The 24,862-nt window shown below is 39.2% G+C and overlaps 1 protein-coding gene across 1 annotated transcript; it reads right to left on the bottom strand.

Moving 5' to 3' along the window:
• Positions 1-741: 741 nt before the first annotated feature.
• On the bottom strand, positions 742-4,089 carry LOC146747560 (uncharacterized). Its single transcript, XM_085497360.1, has 3 exons — positions 4,059-4,089; positions 3,213-3,462; positions 742-3,048 (listed from the first exon to the last, which is right to left on the bottom strand). Exons 1-3 carry the CDS (start codon positions 4,087-4,089, stop codon positions 849-851), a joined length of 2,481 nt encoding a protein of 826 aa, XP_085353486.1. The 3' UTR covers positions 742-848.
• Positions 4,090-24,862: the final 20,773 nt, after the last annotated feature.

The following is a 24,862-nucleotide window of genomic DNA, read 5'->3' as shown; positions in this document are numbered from 1 at the left end:
AGCCCCCCAAAAATAGTTGTTTTTGTATATTTTAGAGTGTGACAGTCATGACATTCTACATGTTTGTCCCATTCTAAGATTGTATACATTTCCCACAGTGCAATAAGTATGACCACTGGCAGAAAAAGTCCTTATAAATTACAAGGGAATGTCGCACAAACACCATTAGAATAGCAGCTATGTGTTTCTTGGTTTTGATTCCTTGAACTTGGTGTATTCATGTAAGCACTGGCACTACTTATAGGGGAAATAAGGTACACTTCCAATAAACAGCTTTGCAAAAATATTTTGAGCTTGTATCACCTCTGTATTCAAATACAAGAAATGCTGTACCATATTTTTTATATTAGAAGTGTATGTGCATTTAACAAGTGTTTTTGGTAAATGTGAAATACATTGTTATTACAATAGAAGAAGGCACAATTTTCATGTATGCCTATTGGAGGTATTGGAGGTTCATTCTAATAAAAAAATATATAGTATATGGACTGGATTGATATCACATCAATCAGTCATGGAGTTATGCCACTTTGATATCCAGGGCATATCAGATAAATTGGGTTTGTACTGTACAGTAAAACCAAACAATTTAAAATTGCCTTCTAAATAGGTTTTCATGTTTAACAAAGTGTAAAGTGAACAGTTTTCTCAATCCCTTAGTTTGGGTTAGACAGGTTTCACTGTACTACAATCTGATGAACTGTGACTTGTTTTTTACAAATGTACACAGAGAACAGCATGTTTCATTTTCTTGTTTATTGCATAAAATAAAAGTTTAGAAAGTTGCAACTTGTTTTATTTTATGACTGAGGTAAAGTATGTGAGAATGTTAGTAATATTTTAATATATCAGCAAGTGAACAAAACAGTCAACAGTGAACAATTATTGACACAAGAACTTTTTTTCTTTCCTTTTATTTTGGCACACTTCTGGTGATGCTTCACATCACAGTGCATGCAAGAAATCCAGTCAGTCTTTGTTTTCCTCTGGCGTGGGGCCTTCTCTTTGTTGCATATAGGACAGATTAATACAGGTATAGGTTCATTGGCTGACTGAGATACCTGTGTGGGTTCACTGGCGGACGGACAAGAGGTAGGTTCACTGGTGGACGGTAGAGATGTAGGTATGGGTTCACTTGTGGATGGCTGAGATGCAGGTATGGGTTCACTGGTGGACACTTGATATGTAGGTATGGTTTCACTGACGGATAGGAGGGATGCAGGTATGGGTTTACTTGTGGATGGCAGAGATACCGGTTTGGGTTCACTGATGAATGGTTGAGATGCAGGTATGGGTTCACTGATAAATGGTTGAGATGCAGGTATGGGTTCACTGATGGACGGTTGAGATGCAGATATGGGTTCACTGATGGACGGTTGAGATGTAGGTATGGGTTCACTGAAGAATGGTTGAGATGCAGGTATGGGTTCACTGATGGACGGTTGAGATGCAGGTATGGGTTCACTGACGGATAGGAGGGGTGCAGGTATGGTTTCACTTGTAGATGGCTGAGATACAGGTTTGGGTTCACTGATGAATGGTTGAGATGTAGGTATGGGTTCACTGATGGATAGTTGAGATGTAGGTATGGGTTCACTGATGGATAGTTGAGATGCAGGTATGGGTTCACTGATGGATGGTTGAGATGCAGGTATGGGTTCACTGACGGATAGGAGGGGTGCAGGTATGGTTTCACTTGTAGATGGCTGAGATACAGGTTTGGGTTCACTGATGAATGGTTGAGATGTAGGTATGGGTTCACTGATGGATAGTTGAGATGCAGGTATGGGTTCACTGATGGACGGTTGAGATGCAGGTATGGGTTCACTGACGGATAGGAGGGGTGCAGGTATGGTTTCACTTGTAGATGGCTGAGATACAGGTTTGGGTTCACTGATGAATGGTTGAGATGTAGGTATGGGTTCACTGATGGATAGTTGAGATGTAGGTATGGGTTCACTGATGGATAGTTGAGATGCAGGTATGGGTTCACTGATGGACGGTTGAGATGCAGGTATGGGTTCACTGACGGATAGGAGGGGTGCAGGTATGGTTTCACTTGTAGATGGCTGAGATACAGGTTTGGGTTCACTGATGAATGGTTGAGATGTAGGTATGGGTTCACTGATGGATAGTTGAGATGTAGGTATGGGTTCACTGATGGACGGTTGAGATGCAGGTATGGGTTCACTGACGGATAGGAGGGGTGCAGGTATGGTTTCACTTGTAGATGGCTGAGATACAGGTTTGGGTTCACTGATGAATGGTTGAGATGTAGGTATGGGTTCACTGATGGATAGTTGAGATGTAGGTATGGGTTCACTGATGGATAGTTGAGATGCAGGTATGGGTTCACTGATGGACGGTTGAGATGCAGGTATGGGTTCACTGACGGATAGGAGGGGTGCAGGTATGGTTTCACTTGTAGATGGCTGAGATACAGGTTTGGGTTCACTGATGAATGGTTGAGATGTAGGTATGGGTTCACTGATGGATAGTTGAGATGTAGGTATGGGTTCACTGATGGATAGTTGAGATGCAGGTATGGGTTCACTGATGGATGGATGAGATGCAGGTATGGGTTCACTGACGGATAGGAGGGGTGCAGGTATGGTTTCACTTGTAGATGGCTGAGATACAGGTTTGGGTTCACTGATGAATGGTTGAGATGTAGGTATGGGTTCACTGATGGATAGTTGAGATGCAGGTATGGGTTCACTGATGGACGGTTGAGATGCAGGTATGGGTTCACTGACGGATAGGACGGGTGCAGGTATGGTTTCACTTGTAGATGGCTGAGATACAGGTTTGGGTTCACTGATGAATGGTTGAGATGTAGGTATGGGTTCACTGATGGATAGTTGAGATGTAGGTATGGGTTCACTGATGGATAGTTGAGATGCAGGTATGGGTTCACTGATGGACGGTTGAGATGCAGGTATGGGTTCACTGACGGATAGGAGGGGTGCAGGTATGGTTTCACTTGTAGATGGCTGAGATACAGGTTTGGGTTCACTGATGAATGGTTGAGATGTAGGTATGGGTTCACTGATGGATAGTTGAGATGCAGGTAGGGTTCACTGATGGATAGTTGAGATGACATTGATTGGGGTTCACTGGTGGATGTGCAAGGTAATGACTGGTCAGTGGTAACTTCTTCCTCGTTTCCTAATATGTGTGTATTGCATGGTAAAAATGATTCCATGAATTGCCTAAACTCTTTTTGAGGGGAAGGTTTAACTACTGGAACTGTGCCATCAACACATCTGCTGTCGCCTTTAGTTATTTTTAATCCATGTCCTTCAAAATCAGATACCAGATCATTAGATCCATAGTATCGTGACATTCCACCATACTTTACTTTAACAAACACACTTGCACCAGTCAACCTATGAAGATCATGTGCAGCACTCAATAAAGTTTTCCTTTGTTTGCATACACTGGTTTGGCGTAATTTTTTATCTTCAATGTAGGAAAGATCTTTGAAATGTCCTCTAAAATGGGTTTTCTTCCTACCAAGATTATTATGTTCACTGAAAATTATAAATAATAATAACAAGGAATTAGTTACTCCATTAGAACGGTTACAAGGCACTATTGATAAAATTATTAGCACGTGGGCTGGTACGAAAACCCTTTTTTCACAGTTTATTTTTATTTGTGCCATAATTCATTATTATTCATAGCACCAAGGTCAACATAACTTCATGTATTTTGTTACATCCCAACTTTATTCAGACACCCTGTTTATTTGCGTCAGCTGTTATACAAGAAACGTTTTAGTTGCTTGCTTCACTCATTTATTTGATGCTAATGAATTTCTCGTCTCTTTACTGTTATCATCATTGTTTCATGTTTGATTAGACGGGTGTTTGATACAAAAATCACTGACTTCCTAACCATCAATAGTGTGTATGGGACGAATGTTCAAATCAGCAAGCAAAATGAAACATTTATTAGTATGTAGTAACAGACACTATAATATCGCTTGACTCTGTAATTATAATTTTCCAAATCATTAATTACACATAGGAAGAAGATGTAAAAAAAAGCCTCACCTTTTGTTACTTCCCTGTCCATCTCAGCCATGTGTGAAGGTCATACTAAGGGTCACAGACTCGTTCCGATTCATAATCACCCACAACGCATTTAAAGGTCAAAGGGGTTGCAGCCTCATTTTGAAACAATTCCCAATCGGGAAGTGGGTTATCGTGTTTCCCGATCAAGCAGTTGCTCGAACTGCAAATAGGTGATTTTCCCAACAATTGCGAGATCTCGCGAGATGCATGAAAGACGCGCGTCGAACGTCTGCCGCAAAAATCGAACGATTTGATTTTGAACTAGAATTTCTTTATTTCGCAGCTTACATTGACCGGCCGATCTTCGACAGAGGAATATTGCTTCCGAATACCCTCACTTAATCGAAATTGCCTATCATCAAATGTGGACAGCACATTATTAAGCATGGAAATGTCCCCGAAATACTTTCGCGTTTGTCGAATCCCACGCGATGTTTGACGCGACTACGACGCTATGACCTTTGTTTGTCCTGTTTTTACGTTCGATTTCACGCATAACGCGTGAATCTCGCAGTGTACGGAAAATGGTCTATTATTTACAGTCAATATATCCATTATTTTATGGTTTAGTGATCTGAGTGAATGTGTAATCGAAATCTCCTGTCATTGTCTTGTATAAACCGTGATGACGTTCCATCCACATATTCATTGAATATGGCAGGTTGCTTTGGTATAAATATGCTTACATTCGGCCATTTTGGAATGAGACACATTATACGGATTCGAGAACGTGAATCCAAATAAGCTTACATTCAGCCATACAGATTCAAGAATGTGAATCCAAGTATGCTTACATCACAGTCAGCTGGCGCACACGTGATAATAAAATAAATACGATATTTACTATACGGGGGCCGCCATCTTGAATGACGCATAAAACTAAATAAGAGACAAGTTGTGAAACGCGTTCTTCAGATTCCTACAAATCAGGACAAAAATACCAATCTTTCACAAAAATACGGTCCGTTGGGGTTATATTAAGCCAACCGATAACAAAATTCGGCCTAATTCGTCTTTTTTGTGTGGAAAAATCCTTTGCATACGAACACCTAATTACGCGAAGAACGTAGAACACTAAGCCGGGGTATTTGAAACCGAAGTTGTCATCTAAGCGTTAGGCCGTCGCTGATTGGCTGCTGAGCTGGAATGCCAATTTTTAATTTTAAATACCCCAAGAAAGTGTTCTATGTTCTTGGCGTAATTAGGTGTTCGTATGCAAGGGATTTTTCCACACAAAAACGACGAATTAGGCCGAATTTTGTTATCGGCTGGCTTAATATAACCCCAACGGACCTATTTTTGTGAAAGATTGGTATTTTTGTCCTGATTTGTAGGAATCTGAAAAACGCGTTTCACAACTTGTCTCTTAATTAGTTTTATGCGTCATTCAAGATGGCGGCCCCCGTATAGTAAATATCGTATTTATTTTATTATCACGTGTGCGCCAGCTGACTGTGGCTTACATTCAGCCATTTTGGATTGAGAAACATCCTACAGATTCGAGAACGTGAATCCAAATATGCTTACATTCAGCCCGGCCCCCCACTCCCTATATTTGGGGGGGGGTATGCTTGTTCCCTCATTTTTTGCCCCCCCCCTATCTAGGGAAAAGAAGAAAATTTACCCTCCCCCCTTTTCACGGGCATTTCCGATGAATTTCACCCCCTATCTAGGGAACTTTTCAGTCTAGAACTCCTTTTAAACCCCCCTTTTTTGTATATCTCGGGAAGTGTTTTGAAATACACCCCCTATTTTGAGAATCTCGGGAAAACAAGCAAAAAATACCCCCTTTTCTACGATTTTCTCGGGAAAATGTTCCCGAGACAGATCGTCAAAAAGTACCCTCTTTCCCGAGAAAGTGGGAACGCGCATGCGGCCCCCTATGGATCCTGAGTGGGGGGGGGGACATTCAGCCATTTTGGATTGAGAAACATCTTACAGATTCGAGAAGGTGTATCCAATTATGCTTACATTCAGCCATTTTGGATTGAGAAACATCCTACAGATTCGAGAACGTGAATCCAAATATGCTCACATTCAGCCATTGTGGATTGAGAAACATCCTACAGATTCGAGAACGTGTATCCAAATATGCTTACATTCAGCCATTTTGGATTGAGAAACATCCTACAGATTCGAGAACGTGAATCCAAATATGCTCATATTCAGCCATTGTGGATTGAGAAACATCCTACAGATTCGAGAAGGTGTATCCAAATATGCTTACATTCAGCCATTTTGGATTGAGAAACATCATACAGATTCGAGAACGTGAATCCAAATATGCTTACATTCAGCCATTTTAGATTGAGAAACATCTTACAGATTCGAGATTGTGTATCCAAATATGCTTACATTCAGCCATTTTGGATTGAGAAACATCCTACAGATTCGAGAACGTGAATCCAAATATGCTCACATTCAGCCATTGTGGATTGAGAAACATCCTACAGATTCGAGAACGTGTATCCAAATATGCTTACATTCAGCCATTTTGGATTGAGAAACATCCTACAGATTCGAGAACGTGAATCCAAATATGCTCACATTCAGCCATTGTGGATTGAGAAACATCCTACAGATTCGAGAACGTGTATCCAAATATGCTTACATTCACCAATTTTGGATTGAGAAACATCCTACAGATTCGAGAACGTGAATCCAATGTGTGTGTCTGATTTAATATCCAACTAGATTATGCTAATGTATACTTGTCAAATTAAGGAAATAAACCAGACCAAGCTAACTCAATACAATGTACACCATTTGTCATCATTTGGTATAATAATTTTAACCTGAAGATACTTGTGAGTATGCGGCATTTATGTTAAAGGTGTGCGTAAACAAAGTTGCTGCAAGACTCTTATTTATTATTTCGAGGAAACAACTAAGTATTTGTGAAAACATTTCTTGTGAGTAATGAAATACTCAATTAATTGCGAGTCGTTCATGAATGTCAGTTGCATATTATGCAAATTAATCGTTAACAACCCCAATTCATTACAAAATTACTATGAGAACATATTTTGGTTATTTTTCTACTACACAGATTCTATTGGTCGAAGACCGTGCCTGTTAGGTGCAGAGACCCAGTAACGCAAGTGGCATTTGTAAAGACTTACAAGACAGCTAGTACGACAATTTCCTCTATACTTATACGGTATGGGATTAGTCACAACTTGTCCTTTGTCCTACCATCTCATCACAATCCTGGCTGGTTTTCAAGAACAGTTCGTTTCAACAGTGAAATGCAGCAAAACATGTTGCCACCTCTTCCAGGCTCAAACTACAGTATCCTGGCAAGCCACGTACCGTTCAATAAAACAACAATCGAAGGAGTGATTCCTAATGCAACGTATATAACAATATTACGTCATCCTGTATTTGCGTATGAATCAATATTTGGGTTTTTCAAAATCGCACGAAACTTTAAAATTAAAAAAAATTCAAGACAAAATGAATTTCAAATATTTCTATCAAACTCAGACAAGTATTTGAAGCGTGTTAGGGATCCTTTCTACAAGACACTGCTTCGAAATAGACAGATATTTGATGTTGGACTTGATCTTAAAGACTATGACAATGAAACTATTGTGGATTATGTAATTGGTCGGGCATCAAAGGAGTTTGACTTGGTGATGATTGCAGAATACTTTGACGAATCGCTCATTCTGTTGAAGAATCTTATGTGCTGGGAATTCGAAGACATTCTATACATGCAACAAAATAAAAGAGTTGACCACCTACGTTTCAAAATCGATGACCGGGAGCGACAGCAAATATTGGAGTTGAACGCAGCTGATTTAAAACTGTATCAACACTTCAATAACACATTTTGGCGTAAGGTTGCGGCCTATGGACCAAACTTTAGCAAAGACTTAGCAACTTTTCAAAGCATGTTAGAGAAGATGAACACAGAGTGTATAGATGAGGGAAAATATAATATTACCTATCGAGGTCGCAGAAATGTAACTATATTGAAGGGCGACGCACCCACTTATTGTTTAAATTTACAAGACGATCATATTTCGTCTCTTAGTGCGAGACAAACAATCAATACATTACACCCAATTCATTGATAGAACATATCGTTTACAACTTAGTATAGACAAGAAGCGCATTTAAACGCGAAAAACAATTAAATAAAATTGTTAAAACTTAAATAAAATCCCAAACTACGGTATTATTTATCAGATGCTTGTGCACCGTATCGGCTGATAGTTGCCACAGAATGCAATCACCTAATTCTGTGCGACATGAGAATAAATTCCCTAGTCGATGAGCGATACCTAGGTAAGACTGTAAATTGACTGAGCAAATACGTTTGGTAACCAGGCTGAAGGCATCAACGCAAACAAATAGGGCTGTGTAGTCCTTTTACTTAAACTGCTACATATAATATAATGTGAAAAAAAATGCAGTAATTTTAAGCTGTATGACACGTTGTCTTTATATTGGTCTTGCCTTCTGAATTAAATGAATGGGCAAGCATGTTGGGAAAATTTGGCATTTCAATGAACAAAATATTTATACAGAATAATAAAAAATGTTGTACATATCTTAGTTTTGAATTTTTGTATTACAAATCTATGCTTGAGTATTTGCTGAACTTGTAATCCTTACGAGATACAACAAATACCTGCTTTTAATAAATTACTGATCTGCGTGATCAAAACGTCTCTATACTGTACTAAATCATAGTAATTAGTAGCTAAGAATTTTTTTTATATCAATGGGTGTATATAAACTAACACAGAGACCGTAATCGTGATGGGTTGCAAGAGCAACATTATTAACATTATTAACAATATTTGTATATAGGAATAGATATACACTTTGTGTATTGGTGGGTGATTTGTGTGGTGCAGTCACGTTGTTGGGTGTGGCTGACTTTGCAGTGGCTTATGTTAATTAGTCAGATGTAGTGTCAGATGGAGACTTTATGAGTATTTGCCATAAGGTTGTAATGAGTGTCAACATGTGGTGATTCAGCATGCAAGGCGAGGAATTGAATTGTATAGTGAAACAAAGACAGCTCTCAGAATAAGGCGAATACGTGCGAAATTATACCAACTTTGCAAAAAATGTTGTTACTTTTTGTGATTTCCACGTCAATGACGAATCAGGTATGTAGCCGCACAAGCGCCCTCAATAGTTGAACTATCTAATTGTAGTCTTCCTCGAATATTAATTGGTTTGGGAGAGTTTTAAAGATTATATAATTTGTTTTCTACATACTAACTGTAAGCTTATTTGCTTTGCAGCAGTCAGACACCTTTGCTAAATCGTCGTGAATAAAGTTTAAGTTTACATGACGACTTTATATGCATTTAAATAGACTATAATTGGAAGACAATGGAAATACAAAACACCAAAAATGAACATTTGAACATGTCCTCTACTGTTTCCCAGATACTCGGGCCGATTAAAATCAATTACGTCAATTACTAGGTTTTTGATTCAACTTAATTGTAAATATTGGCAAAATTGAGATTGGCCTAGATTTGGAAATTTGCCTTAGGTCAAAGAACTATTAGTGATGTGGATGGGGAATATAGTGCACAGCATCGATGGCAAGTCTTTAGTGGACAAAATCATGAGACCGACAACAAAATTCTTTTTATTAACAATTGTATTAAGGAAGAGTGGTTCATTAATATTCGTAAAAGGCAAATACTTATAAATATGGGTTATCAGAATCATTAAATACCCATGTTCATACAAAGTAATGACAGTAATTTGCGATTAATAATGTTTATTAATAGATCGAATGTTAAAATGTATAGTGGGAATTGGATGGTGAGAAGAAGTAGTAGTTAAGAAGTAGTAGAAGTAGTTGCCGAGTTATCTTGATGGCTGGTATTGGTTTATTCTTATTCCAAATCCACACTTGCCTACAGCTCGATCATCTGCTTTTCCGTTAACGGTATTATGCTAATCTTATCGTTCAGTAATGCTGAGAGCGACAAGATGTCAGCATGTTGTAATCTTGTGTGCTCTTTGTCCGTCATATTGGGCGAGTTATAGGTTGAGCTTGGAGGAATGTATTTAGCGACACACCTTCTACATAAATTCAGATCACCTTGGCATATTTTTGCTTCTCTACTCATTTCACAATCATCAAATTTCATAGTGCATTATCTCAGTTCAATTTGAATAACAAATAAACGGCCTTATGGAGTGTTGTGCAGAGCGTTGTTCACCGAACTGATGCAGTACTATATACCTTGGTTGTAGTAGGTCGTAGTAGCACTGGTGGGGAGTCGTGTTCTTGTACGATAATTCATGAGTCATTGTACTCGACTAGATTCTACTACTTGTGTAGATGTATTGCACTGGTCGAGTATGGCGAGATATGTCACAATATGACTCCTTGCCTTTCAAAGAACAAGTCTTGCTTTCTTGACTGCAGCTTCCACTTTCCCTTGGGTTTGCTATTGTGACGACTGGTTACTAGATGTGCAAATGTGATAAACTCAAATAAGGTATATAGTCAACAGTCACAATATAGTCAGTGTCGTATAGAAAGGGATCAGTTGCCACTTTCTGTTATTAGTGTTGAGGTAAATCATAGTCCATAGTATTTTCTTTTGATCGGTTTTATCACTTCAACTAAGGCATCCCTCCACAACAATATGAAAAGAATGCCGTATGCAAGTCAGAACGTCTTCTCTTATGCTATGTAGAATGACTACTTCCTCTCCCACAAATATCAGGCTATCTTGGATACACAGTACATTTCTACAGTTGAAGTATAGTGTAACCTGTGCAAGCAGTTGGTGTGACGAATATTTTCTGCAGAAGTTGTAATGTAGCATCACATATCCTTGCCAGTAGCTCTTCTCCGGTGGACAGGTCACATGTTGATTCTGTCAAAGACAGTTTCTATGATACTTGCGGCTGTAGCTGAGTGTGCAGTAAACAACATTATAGTTCAGTAATCATTTTATGGTATAATACTAGAATAGGTGATGAGATGATGCTAGAATTAAGTTAAGTGGAAGCTGATTATTGCACTGAGCTGTATTCCCAGGGAGTATTAGAATGTGTAAATTGTCAATCGAAGTTGCTTCATTACATCAGACAGATGAGGGAGAAATCGCATGAAGTAGTTTACTATTTTATTGTGTCATATCGCTGAGAGCTCTTTTGCAATCAACATTTAAAAATGCAGTTGGCCTTATGTTCTGGTTGCATGTGTAGCTAACAATTTTGTTTAGTTCGCCCTCCTTGAACTGATCCAAATAATATAGTCAGTTTCTCAATCATCAATCTTTGCCTCGACACCATCGTAGTGTCCACATAAATGTCCCAAAACTGTAGAGCCATGTATAAATGCTATTGACTCAATGAAATATATATAGACACCACTGTTGACGATACGATGTGTCTCCCACGTCAATGCAATTCAATACAAGTTATTAAAACGCGTGATCAGCCAACGTGGCTGCAACTCTGCAGCATGGAGAAACGACTCACTAAATATAAAACAAGATTAATCTGAATAAAGTGTCTCTCACCGTACTTGTAGATCTACCCAGCTATCAACCAAACATTTGGTTGCTTTTAAACTGTAAACTTGCCAGTCTTTCGAAGTTTCTGCCACAAAAACTTCACCAACGCTATGTATAACTGCATGACTGATTGAGTGTAAAGACAACGGTTTGTTATATTCGCGTTCGATTCACGTTTATTTTGCGTTCGATTCACGTACGTTTCGTGTTTGATTGACGTACAAATTGAAATAACGAAAGTTTATATATAGCATATTTTGTGACGAGTGTGAAGACAGAGTTCGGTTCGATTCACGTATGATTGAAACGTCCACTGGAATGCCTATAATTCACTCAAATGTTGATATATAGCAATTTCAGCTAATTTAACAATATTTTTGAGCGGCAAAATTTAGTATTTTCTGTGGGAATCATGGTTATAAATACTTTCATAGTGCGCATGACAGTTCCTTGACGCGTCTGCGAATGCGCAGAAGGACACTGATTATAAATAAAACATCATCAACCTCCTTGATTCAAAGATTTTAATTTTTAAATTGAGTGGTGATAATTTGTGACTATATATTTTTTTTACAAAAGAATAATTTTCTTTAAACATATTTATGCGTTTCTCATCTGTTTCTAGGGCCATTTTATACTTGTTTGAGCGCACGTGACTTCCGATGTGAGCGAGACTGTAGAACTATTTATAACCATGATTTTCTCCAAAAGAAATAGGTTGAATCCCATTATTCCTACACAAAATATGCTATATATGAACTTTTGTGTAAATTATAGATATTTCAATTTTTACGTCGATCGAACGTGAAACGAGCGTCAATCGAATGCGAATTAAACGCGAATTGAACATGAATCGAACCGAACGCCGTCTTCACAACCATGTTCGACAGTACGTAGAAAGGCTTTTTATTTTAATGGGTCACCGTGAAATGATGGTACTTGTGAGGAGGCAGTGTGGCTTGCTAGTTGTGTGTTCTATCAACAATTTGGTTACCTCATTTTGCTATTGTCTGGCTGGCACTAACTATGAACTGTGACTGCTAAGACCACTTATACTGGAACTGCTTGCCGGGATTGCGTATATATGCCTTTAACCATAATAATAATAATAATAATAATAATAATAATAATAATAATAATAATAATAATAATAATAATAATAATAATAATAATAATAATAATGTTTATTTGCCATAGATTACATAAAAAATAACAATACAGCAATAAATAATAACTAATAAATATTGATAAATAATAATAATATTAATCTATGGCTGGGAAACAGAAATTAGCTCATGCAGAGCTAGTCTAGTCTATTTCCCATCAAAATATATTTGTAAATAGCTATTTATTAAAAAGGGCAATCAAGTAGGCAGAAAAAACTTATTTACAATGGTTTGCTTACACACCGATACATGTTTGTATGCATCTATATATACATATTGGAATATAACTATGAATGATTACAGTGGATTAAATAGTCTTTCACTTCTTTTTTAAAATTTGCTCGAATACGAATCAATTGGATATCCAGGGGTAAGCTATTCCAAATTTTAGTTCCCTGGTAATCGACTGAAAACTGACCCAAATTTGTCTTTTTCATTGGTAGAAGAAAGTTTGAATTATCCCTTGACCTAGTGTGATAATGGTGAGTATGGAAATTGAAATAGTAATTAAGGTCATGAAGCCATGGATGATATAATGAAATAAAAGCTGATGCGGCCAATGAAGAGATAATTACAACTGGAAAACTATTTACCTTTAGATGCAATATCGGAACATAAAACTACGGTAGTGCCTACTATATGTGAGTTATTCACCTTATATAACCCAACGAAATTATAAGATATAATGATAGATAATACAATTTCATAGATGTCTGACAGGTATTTTAATGACCATTATTTTGGTCTGGCTTCTGTGATATGTATCAGTATGTATAATGTTAACGTACTATACTGTAGTGTACACAATTATTTGCTTTTATATGGTTGCTGATTACCTAATATGTAGTTACATTTTTTTTATCATGGTGAATTATTTTATTTCAATCACCAACAATTGGCGAGATAACATCATACAGAACCCCCGACAGGTTGCCATGGTTTTACGTACATACGCGTATGAACTTTAATAATGGCAACTTCTTGTATATACATGCAGTTCACGATTGAGATTGAGTTTGCATTGTTAAAAATCGTTTCAATCCCTTTAATTATTACCGAGTCGTAAATGAAATCAAATAATTCTGTACGTGTTCTCGTTGGAGATGATGCAAAACGAATATCCTCGGAGGGTGTTATGAAACAACAAAAGACAACATGTAATAGTATTCTGTTATGTTAGCGACTTCACGATCGCACATTCCGTCCACACGCCGTTAGACTATTGTTTAGAATCAACAACTTTAGTTTGGGGTGAAGATTATAAACATATATTACAGGAATTTGATAGATAAATTGTTTACTTATTGTATTTAGTAGTGACAACTTTGCATGGCTTTAACCGTGAGACACATTATTTTGTTCGTTTATTTATTTGTTTGTTTGTTCATTTGTTTATTTATATATACTTGTACATTTACCGGTGTTTATTTACTTACTTCCCATTGTAGTTTTTTCACCTTGTATAATATGGCAAATAAAACAACAACAACATCCCTGGTAATCACGTGACCGTGTCAACGACTACAGCGATTGGCTGATCGCATGTTTACGTCATGTTTTAGTGACTTTTAATATATATATATAGTGTGTAACCTTTGTGAGAGGGAGAACAATAGGGGTTAGCTCAGTTAACTGATTGTGTGAATAAAGCTGGACTATCTGTAATGAACTAATCTGTATTTATTTGGGTCTGATCTGGTATCTCTACGTGTAAGTGACATCAGCATAGCAGGACGAAGTTCCCAGATCCTCGAACACAACAATAACAATTCTGTGCACCAAATCATCTCAATACTGTGACCAATCTCTCGACTTTGGGATCAATATTTTAAAAGTCGCCATACTTTGAACGATCTCTCGCCAATGAAAACAAATATTTTATAAGTAAATTGGATTTAGCTGTTAATTTAGATATTCCCATTGTTGAATCACATAAAATGCATTTGATATCGCAAATGTGCAAATTCACCATCCTATGCGTATGACTATTATTCTGTTGATGGTTTGGCCAGTTTTATCTGTTTAATAAATATACTTCCGCATTTACAGACCTCAGCTACAATCCAGATACAATTAAATAAACGTCAGTACTACACATTCAAGCATAGTATTTTGAAAATTGGTTTCATACCAGAATGGGAACCTTTACCATCAGGGTATATTATTAGTCAATTAAGTGCCTTAAGCCTGGCTTATAGAGCAATCAGGGAGCTACGACATCTGTGGTGCGCTGCTCTGCAGTGAAGGCGGCTGATGGGTGGCTGCTGACAGATGAGTCTGTGGTGAGGTCTCGCTGGACCGAATACTATCAGGAGCTATTCCAGGTCGACCCTCCAAACGGTGAGCTCAGGGTTGATAGTCTTCCTGCCCTGGAGGTGGCTTCTCTCATTAGTTGTGATCTGCCTTATTTAGAGGAAAATTGGGACGCATTCGGCCAACTGCGGGATGGGAGCACCTCCTGGGATGTGTGGGATCTGTCCTGAGATGCTCCAGGCTGGAGGTGAGACTACCCTGATGTGGTTGCACAGACTGATGTGCTCAGTGTGGAGCACTGGCGTCATCCCAACTGACTGAAGAAAGGGACTAATTGTCCCTATCTGGAAGGGAAAGGGTGATGCCCAGAAATGAAGCAATTACAGAGGGGTGACTCTCCTTTCGGTACCCGGCAAGATCCTTCTGAACAGTATCCACCAACAGCTGCTTCTCAATCAGCGTCCTGAGAAAACTGGCTTTACTCCTAAGTCCTTCCCCAAACCTCTGATGAACCTGATCTCCTCTCTGTATTCTGGAACAGAGAGTGCTGTTAAGTGTGCTGGTGGCGTGTCTGTCTATTTTCCTGTCGATACATGACAGGGATGCTCTCTGGTTCGTACGCTTTTCAACACTTGTATGGACAGGATTATTGGAGGTGTGATGGAAGGCATAGGTTGTGGGGTCTCGTTCGGAAGTGTCAAGATAACTGATTTTGACGTTTGTCCACCTCGGCAGTGTGATCAGCAGCTCTGCCAATTGTGAGGCTGAGGTCGCAAGACGTCTTGGCCTTGCACAGGGTGCTATGAGATCGATGGACAAAGGTGTGTGGCGATTGTTATATCTGAGTAGAGGTGTAAAGTCTTCAAAGTTCCTTTGTGCTCCCAGTCTTTCTATATTCTTGTGAGGCCTGGACACTTACTAAAAGGCTGGGGCAAAGACTAAACATCTTTGTGACCGCCTCCATGTGGCAAATCTTTGGGTACTGCTGACAGGATCATGTATCCAACAGCGGAGTACTCAGGGAGACCGGCATGGTGAAGGTCACCTGCTTGATTCGTGACCACCAACTGAGCTTCTTCAGGCAATTTGCTCACTTCCTGGGGAAAGATCCCCAGCGATGGAGAAGATCTGTGGTGAGACCAAGAGCATCGTGACTGAGGCAGATAAGTGGGCTTCTCGACAAGCTATGTGGCATAGGCTGTGCCCAGGCTTGGACACTTGCTCGAAGGAGGCCGAAGGAGTGAGCATGGAGGATGGTCCCAGCAAGGTGCCACCCCGACATGTACCCCATGAATGAATGAATATTAACCTTTTCCGTCTGGTGAGCATCGCTGGGTGTTGGCATTCGTGTTAAACCGGGAGGGTCGTCACTTGCGCACGCGCGGGAATTGAGTTCCAAAAGACGATAAAAAACATGCTAACAACGCAAAGGCTCATGGGTAGAAGCTTGTTTGTAAACAATGACACGTTTCTGGCATCTGACGCATGCGCAGGTGACGACTCCCCAGCTTTACAGCAAGTCTCAGAAGTATTGGGGCAGCCAATTTGCAAACTCACTAGCGAATTGGCTAACTGCTTTGGTTTGACTAAACGGTTGGTTTTCAAATTTTACTGGCGACGTCTTGTGGTCACGCACACTCTGGGTCAATCTATTTAACAGTAGGGGAAGGTTGTCATACTTCAGAAGCTAATCAGCGATGGTCTAGCAGTTGGATGACGATTTTGCTTTCAAATATACCAGTGTACCACGTTCTGATAATGAGGTGTTCGTATACAAGGGGTTGTCAACGAAAAAACTATACATGAAGTCAAATTTTATTAGCGGTTGGCTTAATGTTACCGCAAAGAATCATTTGGATGTGAACGTTTAGTTTTTTCCAGATTTGTAGGAAATCTTCTCTGCCCTTCTTTTATTTAGTTCCAAGCAGTGTTCAATGTGGCTACCCACATATCGGTGGATTAATCGCATTCATCATATTCTCAGGCTGACCAAATAAACTACTTTCAAATTATCACACCTCGCAAAGCAAATCATTCAGGGGAATCCAGACATGTACCAGGCTGAGTAAAAGCATTTTATGTCTCCTAATGCAATATAGACCCGTCCAGAGTGGGCGCGATAACAAGTCGGCACCAGCGACATTCAAAAGCCAACTGTTTGATCAAAACCCAAGCAGTTAGCCAAAGAGTTTGCAAATTGGCTGCCCCAATACTTCTGATATTTGGTGTAACATTTCATCCTGTTTCATAACACTCCCAATGGTTCGTCCAATTCCATAATCCCTTTCAAAATTACTGTCAAACTTAACATTAGGTCTAAGTTTCCAATGAAATATATTTCGAGATCGTTTCATTATTTTTGCAAGCAAATACAAGGTTTAATCATGAACTAAATACTTGCCAATCTTTTGATTTGACATAATTGGTCTGCACGGAAAAACAGAAACAGGGAGATATTCTTGTTCTTGCTTACGCATAGTAACGTGTCACGGCATCGGGATATCTACATTTACATTTACATTTATTTATTGACTCTTACACAATGCCCAGAGGGAAAGAAAATGGTCACAAAGTACAAGGAGAAAAATAAATATAAAAACAAAACAAAAACACAATATACTAAATAACAAATACAATCACTAAATTACTAAATAATACAAAATCTCTAAAATACTAACTAATATAAAATTACTAAATTGACAGCAGGCATTAAGATGTCAAGTAAGACCCTGCTTCCTAACGTTTTCATTCTGTAACAATTCCATGATTTTTTTCTCTGCAGGTTTATTTTCAAATGCTGGAATCATAACCGTAGCATTATTGAACAGTTTGGTACGCAACACATTATATTTGTTGCATTTCAGCACAAAATGCATTTCATCCTCAATTAGACCTTTGTTACACATATCCCAAACCCTGTGAGCACACTACGCAGTTCAAAGTTTTTTAGCTTGACTAAATATGGCCCAAGGTTTAAATCAGATTTGATTAGCCGATATGTTCTCTCACCTTTCCATCTTGTTAGAAATAAATTCTTGATGCCAAATCAATTTGTTTCATTTGTGCCGAGGTTAATTTATCACAGTTGTTAACTGAATGATATTGTTCGATATTGTTTAATAACGATGTTACTTCTAGATACCATTTACTTTTAATGTTTTGGTTAACTATAAAAGCTTCCTTGAGTAACGCATTATTAGAATTCATGGCCCGACTGTAATATTTAATTATTTGTTTTTTTTATAAATAGTCTAGGGGCATCTGCCTAACTCGCTATACATGGCCATAATTGGTGTGTGTTGTGACACTCCTAGTAGATACCGACAATAACTTAATTGAACGTCTTCAATAGGTGATTTAGTGGAGAACTCATCACCCCAAACATCACAACCATAAATGAGGATAGGTCTGCTGAGTTTGTCAAAAAGGAAAATTGAAACTTTAATACTTCAGTCAGTGAGTGGTTAGAACATAAACAACGCACTACTGTACAACTTGGCACACAAGTTTCATTCGGAAACAACGCTGTTTTTATTTCAATGAAATGTTTAGTATCCGATATTGCTACTAATCCGATATTAGTAGTGGTCTGAGATTGCACATAACGGGTATCGCATATACCTCCTAACGTTTTCCACGCACTTCTGTAACACGCTTTTATAGAAAGGGTCATTTTTCTGTTTGAAAGTTTAATGTACACACAAAATACGAGTCGTAAAATACATGTAAAATGCATAAAAACGTTTTTTGGACTTATAATAACCAGCAAATTATCAACTTTATTTCAACTTATCAACTTATTGCTTTAAACATCGCCTATGCATCAACATACTGATACCGCACCCTTTTCCGGGGGTGAAAATCTTGTCACAATCAAGAACACTGATGGCCTGAGGCATTGTGTTGTTTCGCAGTGTATAGAGAACTGCGGTCTAATATTATATCACTCATGGTATGAAACTTGGGCCATTAGATCATATCACTAATAAATTTAAATAAATTAGTTGTCCGAATTATTAGTAACATGGTAGAATTGTATCTATAACCATAGAATCGAGCCAGTCTATGCTAAAACCATCAAAACAGTATTACACCATACCTTGTCATTCCCGTAACCTCAGACAACCCGAGTCCGAGCATGAAGGTTTCGCCACTATGGTATATGCGATCCAGTCCACGGATTGGCAAAATTTTGTAACGCAAATAATTACCGAAATTACAGCGATTTGTACCAATTTGTACCATTTTTATCTTTGTAGACAGCGGCATTACAGCATTTCTGGGCTATTAGTTAAAAACAGCAAGGAGGCACCTTGCATCCTCTATGAAGGCGCAGCATTGCACGTTTTTATTCTCTGTGAATTATTAGTGATATTAGTACTAACATTTATCAAGCATGAGTGAAAGTGCGGGCTGTACCTTTTAAAAAGGTACGATCCAGTACTTTTTCAGAACGTTGCCACAGTTGTAGCATCCATCCTATTTGTCAGCTATCCCGTTCATAGATAATATGGTCCGTTTTCGTAAATTATGTGAGTTGTTTAAAATAGGCATATTATGTAAGGATCCTTGAAGCAAAGCGTTATTAATCACAAGATTTAAGAAATTCTGCATTGGGAACAATTTTGTTACTAAGCCCATCCTATCGATATGGACACTATGACATTGAGATGGTATATATCAGGTGACAAAATCAGAAACGGATTCGGGTTGCGTCAATGCATAAAAAGTTTTTGATTCCAACGAGGCTATGACTTGAGTATCTACCTCTCGATATCTGTATCCTCTCCCGAGGTGTAGCCTGCACCCATATGGACTACTACACCCCGGGCAGTGACATAATATCCAGTCGAATGAAATTAAATTTTGGGTAATTGTATCAGACCTATGTTAATTCTCAGACTAGTCTGAGATTAACTACAATCACTGTCCGTTCTTTATAACTCGCATAGATAAGTCCCGTCAAGGAAATCGGCCATACGTGATCTATAAACAGGAGTGAAAGAAGTGTGAGAATGGCACTCAATGAGAATGAATAGAATGAGCATGCATTTGTTCACAGTTTGGCTACTTCCCTTACAGCCTCTGTAACTAAGATTGTTATTACGGTAGCAGTGACAGTACTCGATGACACCATGCGTTTGAATGTCACATTCAGTATATATAAAATCTGAAGTGTACACAACCGAATGAAGTAAAAAAAATCGACGGCAATTCCCGTCGTCTGAGCGTTCCCGCCACTTAACGTTGAAGTTTGCACCGTAAATATTTATGCCTCACATATCTATCAATGTAGTTAATCTTGTGTTGTGCATAGAATGCACGATCACAATGAATAAAAGAACGTTTGGGGATCCGTTCCAACGAAAATATAGGAATAAAAGCGGATACATTTATAGTTACAAGAACTTTAACCTTATGTGATTCTCAGATAACCAGTCTATGTGTGCACCCCCGTCTATCGGACACCATATCTAGCGATCGTCTCAACATGACATGTGGGGAGAATTAGAGGGAAAAAAAATCAGACTACGTTCCTGTTGCATATTGAATAACCAAGAACATTTTAGTAAAATGTGATGATTTATATTTTCATGTATTTCGGTGAGGCCGCTTTTTGCAGTTATGAGCGACTTTCACTGATGACCCCTGGATGACCCACACCTGCTCGTGACTTGTCATGATCAGGTTCATTCGTATGTTAGGGAATTAGTAAATGGAACAACTGGCTGATATAATGGTCGACTATGAAGTGTTGTTTTAGCCCTCGTGGCGTCAATAAGTATGATAGCTATGTCCCGAATCCGGGGGGCAATTAATCTGACATTATGGCGTGTTGAGTACTTTGCGTGATTGGCTATACTAGTATGTATGAAGGCCACGCCTTAGAGTCTTTTAACTTCTCTGTAATTGGTTAACAGTTGGAATGTGAATAAAACCGATCTCAGTTAGTTATGGCAAGCTCTCGACGACGCGCAGTCTTGAGAGAGTCTTGATACGGCCGTGGGAAAGTAACAACGCGGCTGAAACCAAATGTGACACGATTCGATTCTCTGTGTGTCTTTGTTCGATAGAAAGGTGGAGAATTCTCCGAACTTAGTACCTCTGAAGTGAAGGGTAATAATAACACTCGATATAATCTTTCACAAAATCTTCGCCACTTGTTTCTTTTCTTGCCGTAAAAAACATGTTAATTGATTATTGGATTTTAAAGAAGTGCCCTGAATGCGCTTCTGTTTTAACTGCATGATTCAACCAGGCAGCTGTGACCTCATTGATTCAGCCTCAGACAACTAAAGAATTCAGGCAAGTAAATTCGGCAATACTAAAACCTATATAATGTTATAGACATCTAAGTTCTCCACAACTTTAAAAAATACAGTGTTCGGGAAATGAATAAAGGTTCAAAATGTTGTATAGAGAGCGTTTCACAGCTTAAAATAGTGTGTATACAACCAACAGGGCAGTCTCGTATTCAACTCTGAACACAGCAGAGATTATACAGAGTTAGCTAACCAAGGTCATGTAACACTGTTTGACAAATATACAAAAATTAGCATATCAATAGGTAACTCACAAGGGGGCGCTATTTTAGGAAAGGTGTTAACATTTTTGGACAGAGTAGGATACTATCAGGGGGAAATTCTCTCTCTCTGGGTTCTCCACACTTGTCAGGGGGGAATCTCGTCTCGTCTCTCTATCGCGTCCCCTTGAGGTACGGGATCGGGGAAGTCACTTATACTTTACAGTCAAATAAGACACACACAACGAAATACGTTTCAGCTCTCGTCTTAGTCGGTCAATCGAGCACTCTATAAGACACAGCGCCCTGGGGAAAGTCCCCAAGACTATCGCAAGGCTGGCCCAAGACTCTTTTAGACTGCGTCAACACTCGCCCCAAGGCTCTCCAGGACTGGACCACGACTGCGTCTTTCGTGGAGTACTCGTCAAGACCAACTCAAACTCTCTTTATTCATTTTTAAAACTCCAACCAATTACAAAACAGTAAAAAGACTCTAGGGCGTAACCTTCAATCATAAAGCCAATCACACTAAGTACTGAATACGTCATATCTTTTGATTAATCGTTCACTACATTAATAACTATGGATATAAACTGTCAGAATGAGTAATCTGAATAGCGGGAGGTTATCTGGTAATTAGTTCCAAATCACTGAGCCAAGTTCCGTCCAAAACTTCAAATAGGCCTAAACGATGACAGACATAACACAGCAATTCAGCTAATAATCAGCTAATTGTGTAATTTTGTATTTCAAAATGGTTAATTATTCCCGTGAATTTTATTATTTGCACTGTGCGCATGCGCAATTGTCTTGTTGTATTTATGCAAATTGATTGTTTCACGCATGCGCAATTGTGTATTGTTAGTTAGTAGCGTCCTTTGTTGCTTTCAAGTCAACCGTGAACTTTTCGATTTTGTTTTCAATTACGAACTTTTGTTACGCTTCGCAATTACACAATGTCGTCTGGTAAAAGGAATTACAAATGCGCTGGATGCCGACAACCCGTTAAAGACCACTTTTGGGGTAAACCAGGGAAACACTGCGATGGTAGACCAGTTTCTGATGATGACGCCGATCAGTTTCCTTTGTCTGTTTCACCACGACAACACAACGATATTTCTTCGGACTCAAAGTCACACATCGCTGACGATTTCGTTTCCTTGACATCAGATCTCCAGGCATTACATCAAAAGAAGATATTGCTCGAAGCCAGACTAGAGAAAACTCGTCTAGAAGCTGAAGTGGCGAAACTCGAACGCGAATTCGATCACTCGGCGTCTGTTGAGTCCACTGCCACCGGTATACACCATCACCCACGGCAACACAGTCACAGTGCGTCCGGTAATTTCAGTCTCGGCGATTTGCGGAAAATGACCCACCTTAGGGAGGAAGTCGAAGAGGAACTCGCCCCTCTTGCATCGATGGTCGGCGTAGACAGGACAGTTGGTGATGAACAACACAATGCTGGTGAGTGGCGTTTTGATCATTTTGGTAGAACAATACCCCACGCCACGGCCATGAAGACAAAGGATCGCCAATTTACTAATTCACCGGAGCATTACATTGCAAGTTTCTACACTTCAAACGAATTAAAATATGATGACTTGACACTGGAACAATTCTTGCAAGGATACACGTTGTTGTTACAGAACCCGAGTTTGTCTGTAACAGAGCGCAATGGGAGACTTCAGCTCTTGCATGACATTTTCGTTAAATTGCCGCAATACAAATGGCAAGTTGTACGTAGCTACCATGCAGCTGTGATACGCTTGGTTGAGTCACACAGGCGTTCGTGGTTAGATTCTTTCGCCGATGTCAAAGAGGTTTTCTTTGATTTTTCACCGGATAAGTTGAAGTCACAGCCTGTTGCTAGGAACAAAGGATCTGCTGCTACAAGTTCGAGTAACAATAACATTTCCGTTTGCACTGCATTCAATGAAACTGGGTCATGCTTGTTTGACCCCTGCAAATATCGTCACATCTGTAACTACTGCTTCACATACAGGAATCGCTTTAATGCACACAGCGAGTTACATTGCAAACAGAAGCCTGGGACAGATTCAAAAATTAAAAAAGGAAAGGACATGTCAACTTCGGCGTGACTCGATAAAACAACATTCAAGTCTGCTGTCACTGGTAAAATTGACATTAGTGATGCCTGCTCCTCATCACCTACTGCGGTCAGCAATTACAAATGCATCAATACTGGAAATGTCTCAAATAGCAGTCACATGGGTGCAAATACTACTGACGTTTTTATTCAACATAATGATTCACCACCTACACCGGTCAGCAATTACAAATGCATCAACACCGTTAATGTCTCGGGTAGCAATCACAGCGGTACCTCTAACATTATTAATTCTCATTCTGCTTCTCCACCCACCGCGGTCAGCAATTACAAATGCATTGACACTGGAAATATCTCGGGTAGCAGTCACATGGGTGCAAATACAACTGACATTTATTCTATTCCACATACTGATTCTTCGCCCACAGCAGTCAGCGATTATGAATACATCAACACCAGTAATGTGCCAGATAACATTCACATTGGTGCAAATACTACGAACATTATTAATTCTCAGCCTGATTCTGCACCTACTGCGGCCAGCGATTACAGAGGCATTGATACCATTAATGTCTCAGGTGGCAGTCACATGGGTGGTATTTCTACTGACAATATTATGCCACATTTCGATGCTGTTACGGTCAACAATAACATTTACGGTGACACCACGCATGTCACAGGCAGCAATCAGTTTAGTACAGGTACAAGCATTAATGACTACAAGGGCACAGATATTACTTGCATTAACGGCACCACATCCATGGCTGACTGCCATCCACCTGCTTACTTCGTGGATTTACATAACCACATCAAGGCAACAGGTACATACAATTATCTGGGTGCTCGCATTCTTGTCCCTTCGTCTCTCAACATGCACAACTGGCGTATCTTGCTTCAAGATTACACTGAGGATATTTGTGATTTCCTTGAATTCGGCTGGCCGATCAGTTATTCGCGTGATTATTTACCAACATCACACGCGTCAAACCACAACTCTGCTATTTCTTTCCCAGACCATGTGGAACGCTACTTGGTTACAGAACGCTCCTTCGGCGCAGCAATTGGTCCGTTTGATGCACCTCCATTCTCAACACATCACTACATCACCTTTAATGACTGTAGACAAGAAGGATGCCAACACTCATCGCATTGTTATGGATCTCAGTTTTCCTGAGGGCTACTCAGTGAATGACGGCATTCCCAGCCATGAGTATTTGGGGCAGGAGTTTAAGTTGCATTACCCCACCGTCGATTCA

Source organism: Saccoglossus kowalevskii, chromosome 3, assembly GCF_978046115.1.
Source record: "Saccoglossus kowalevskii chromosome 3, keSacKowa6.1, whole genome shotgun sequence".
Classification (NCBI taxonomy): Eukaryota; Metazoa; Hemichordata; class Enteropneusta; family Harrimaniidae; genus Saccoglossus; species Saccoglossus kowalevskii.
The sequence above is the reverse complement of the archived record's forward strand: the minus strand, read 5'-3'. Positions and strand labels throughout refer to the sequence as shown.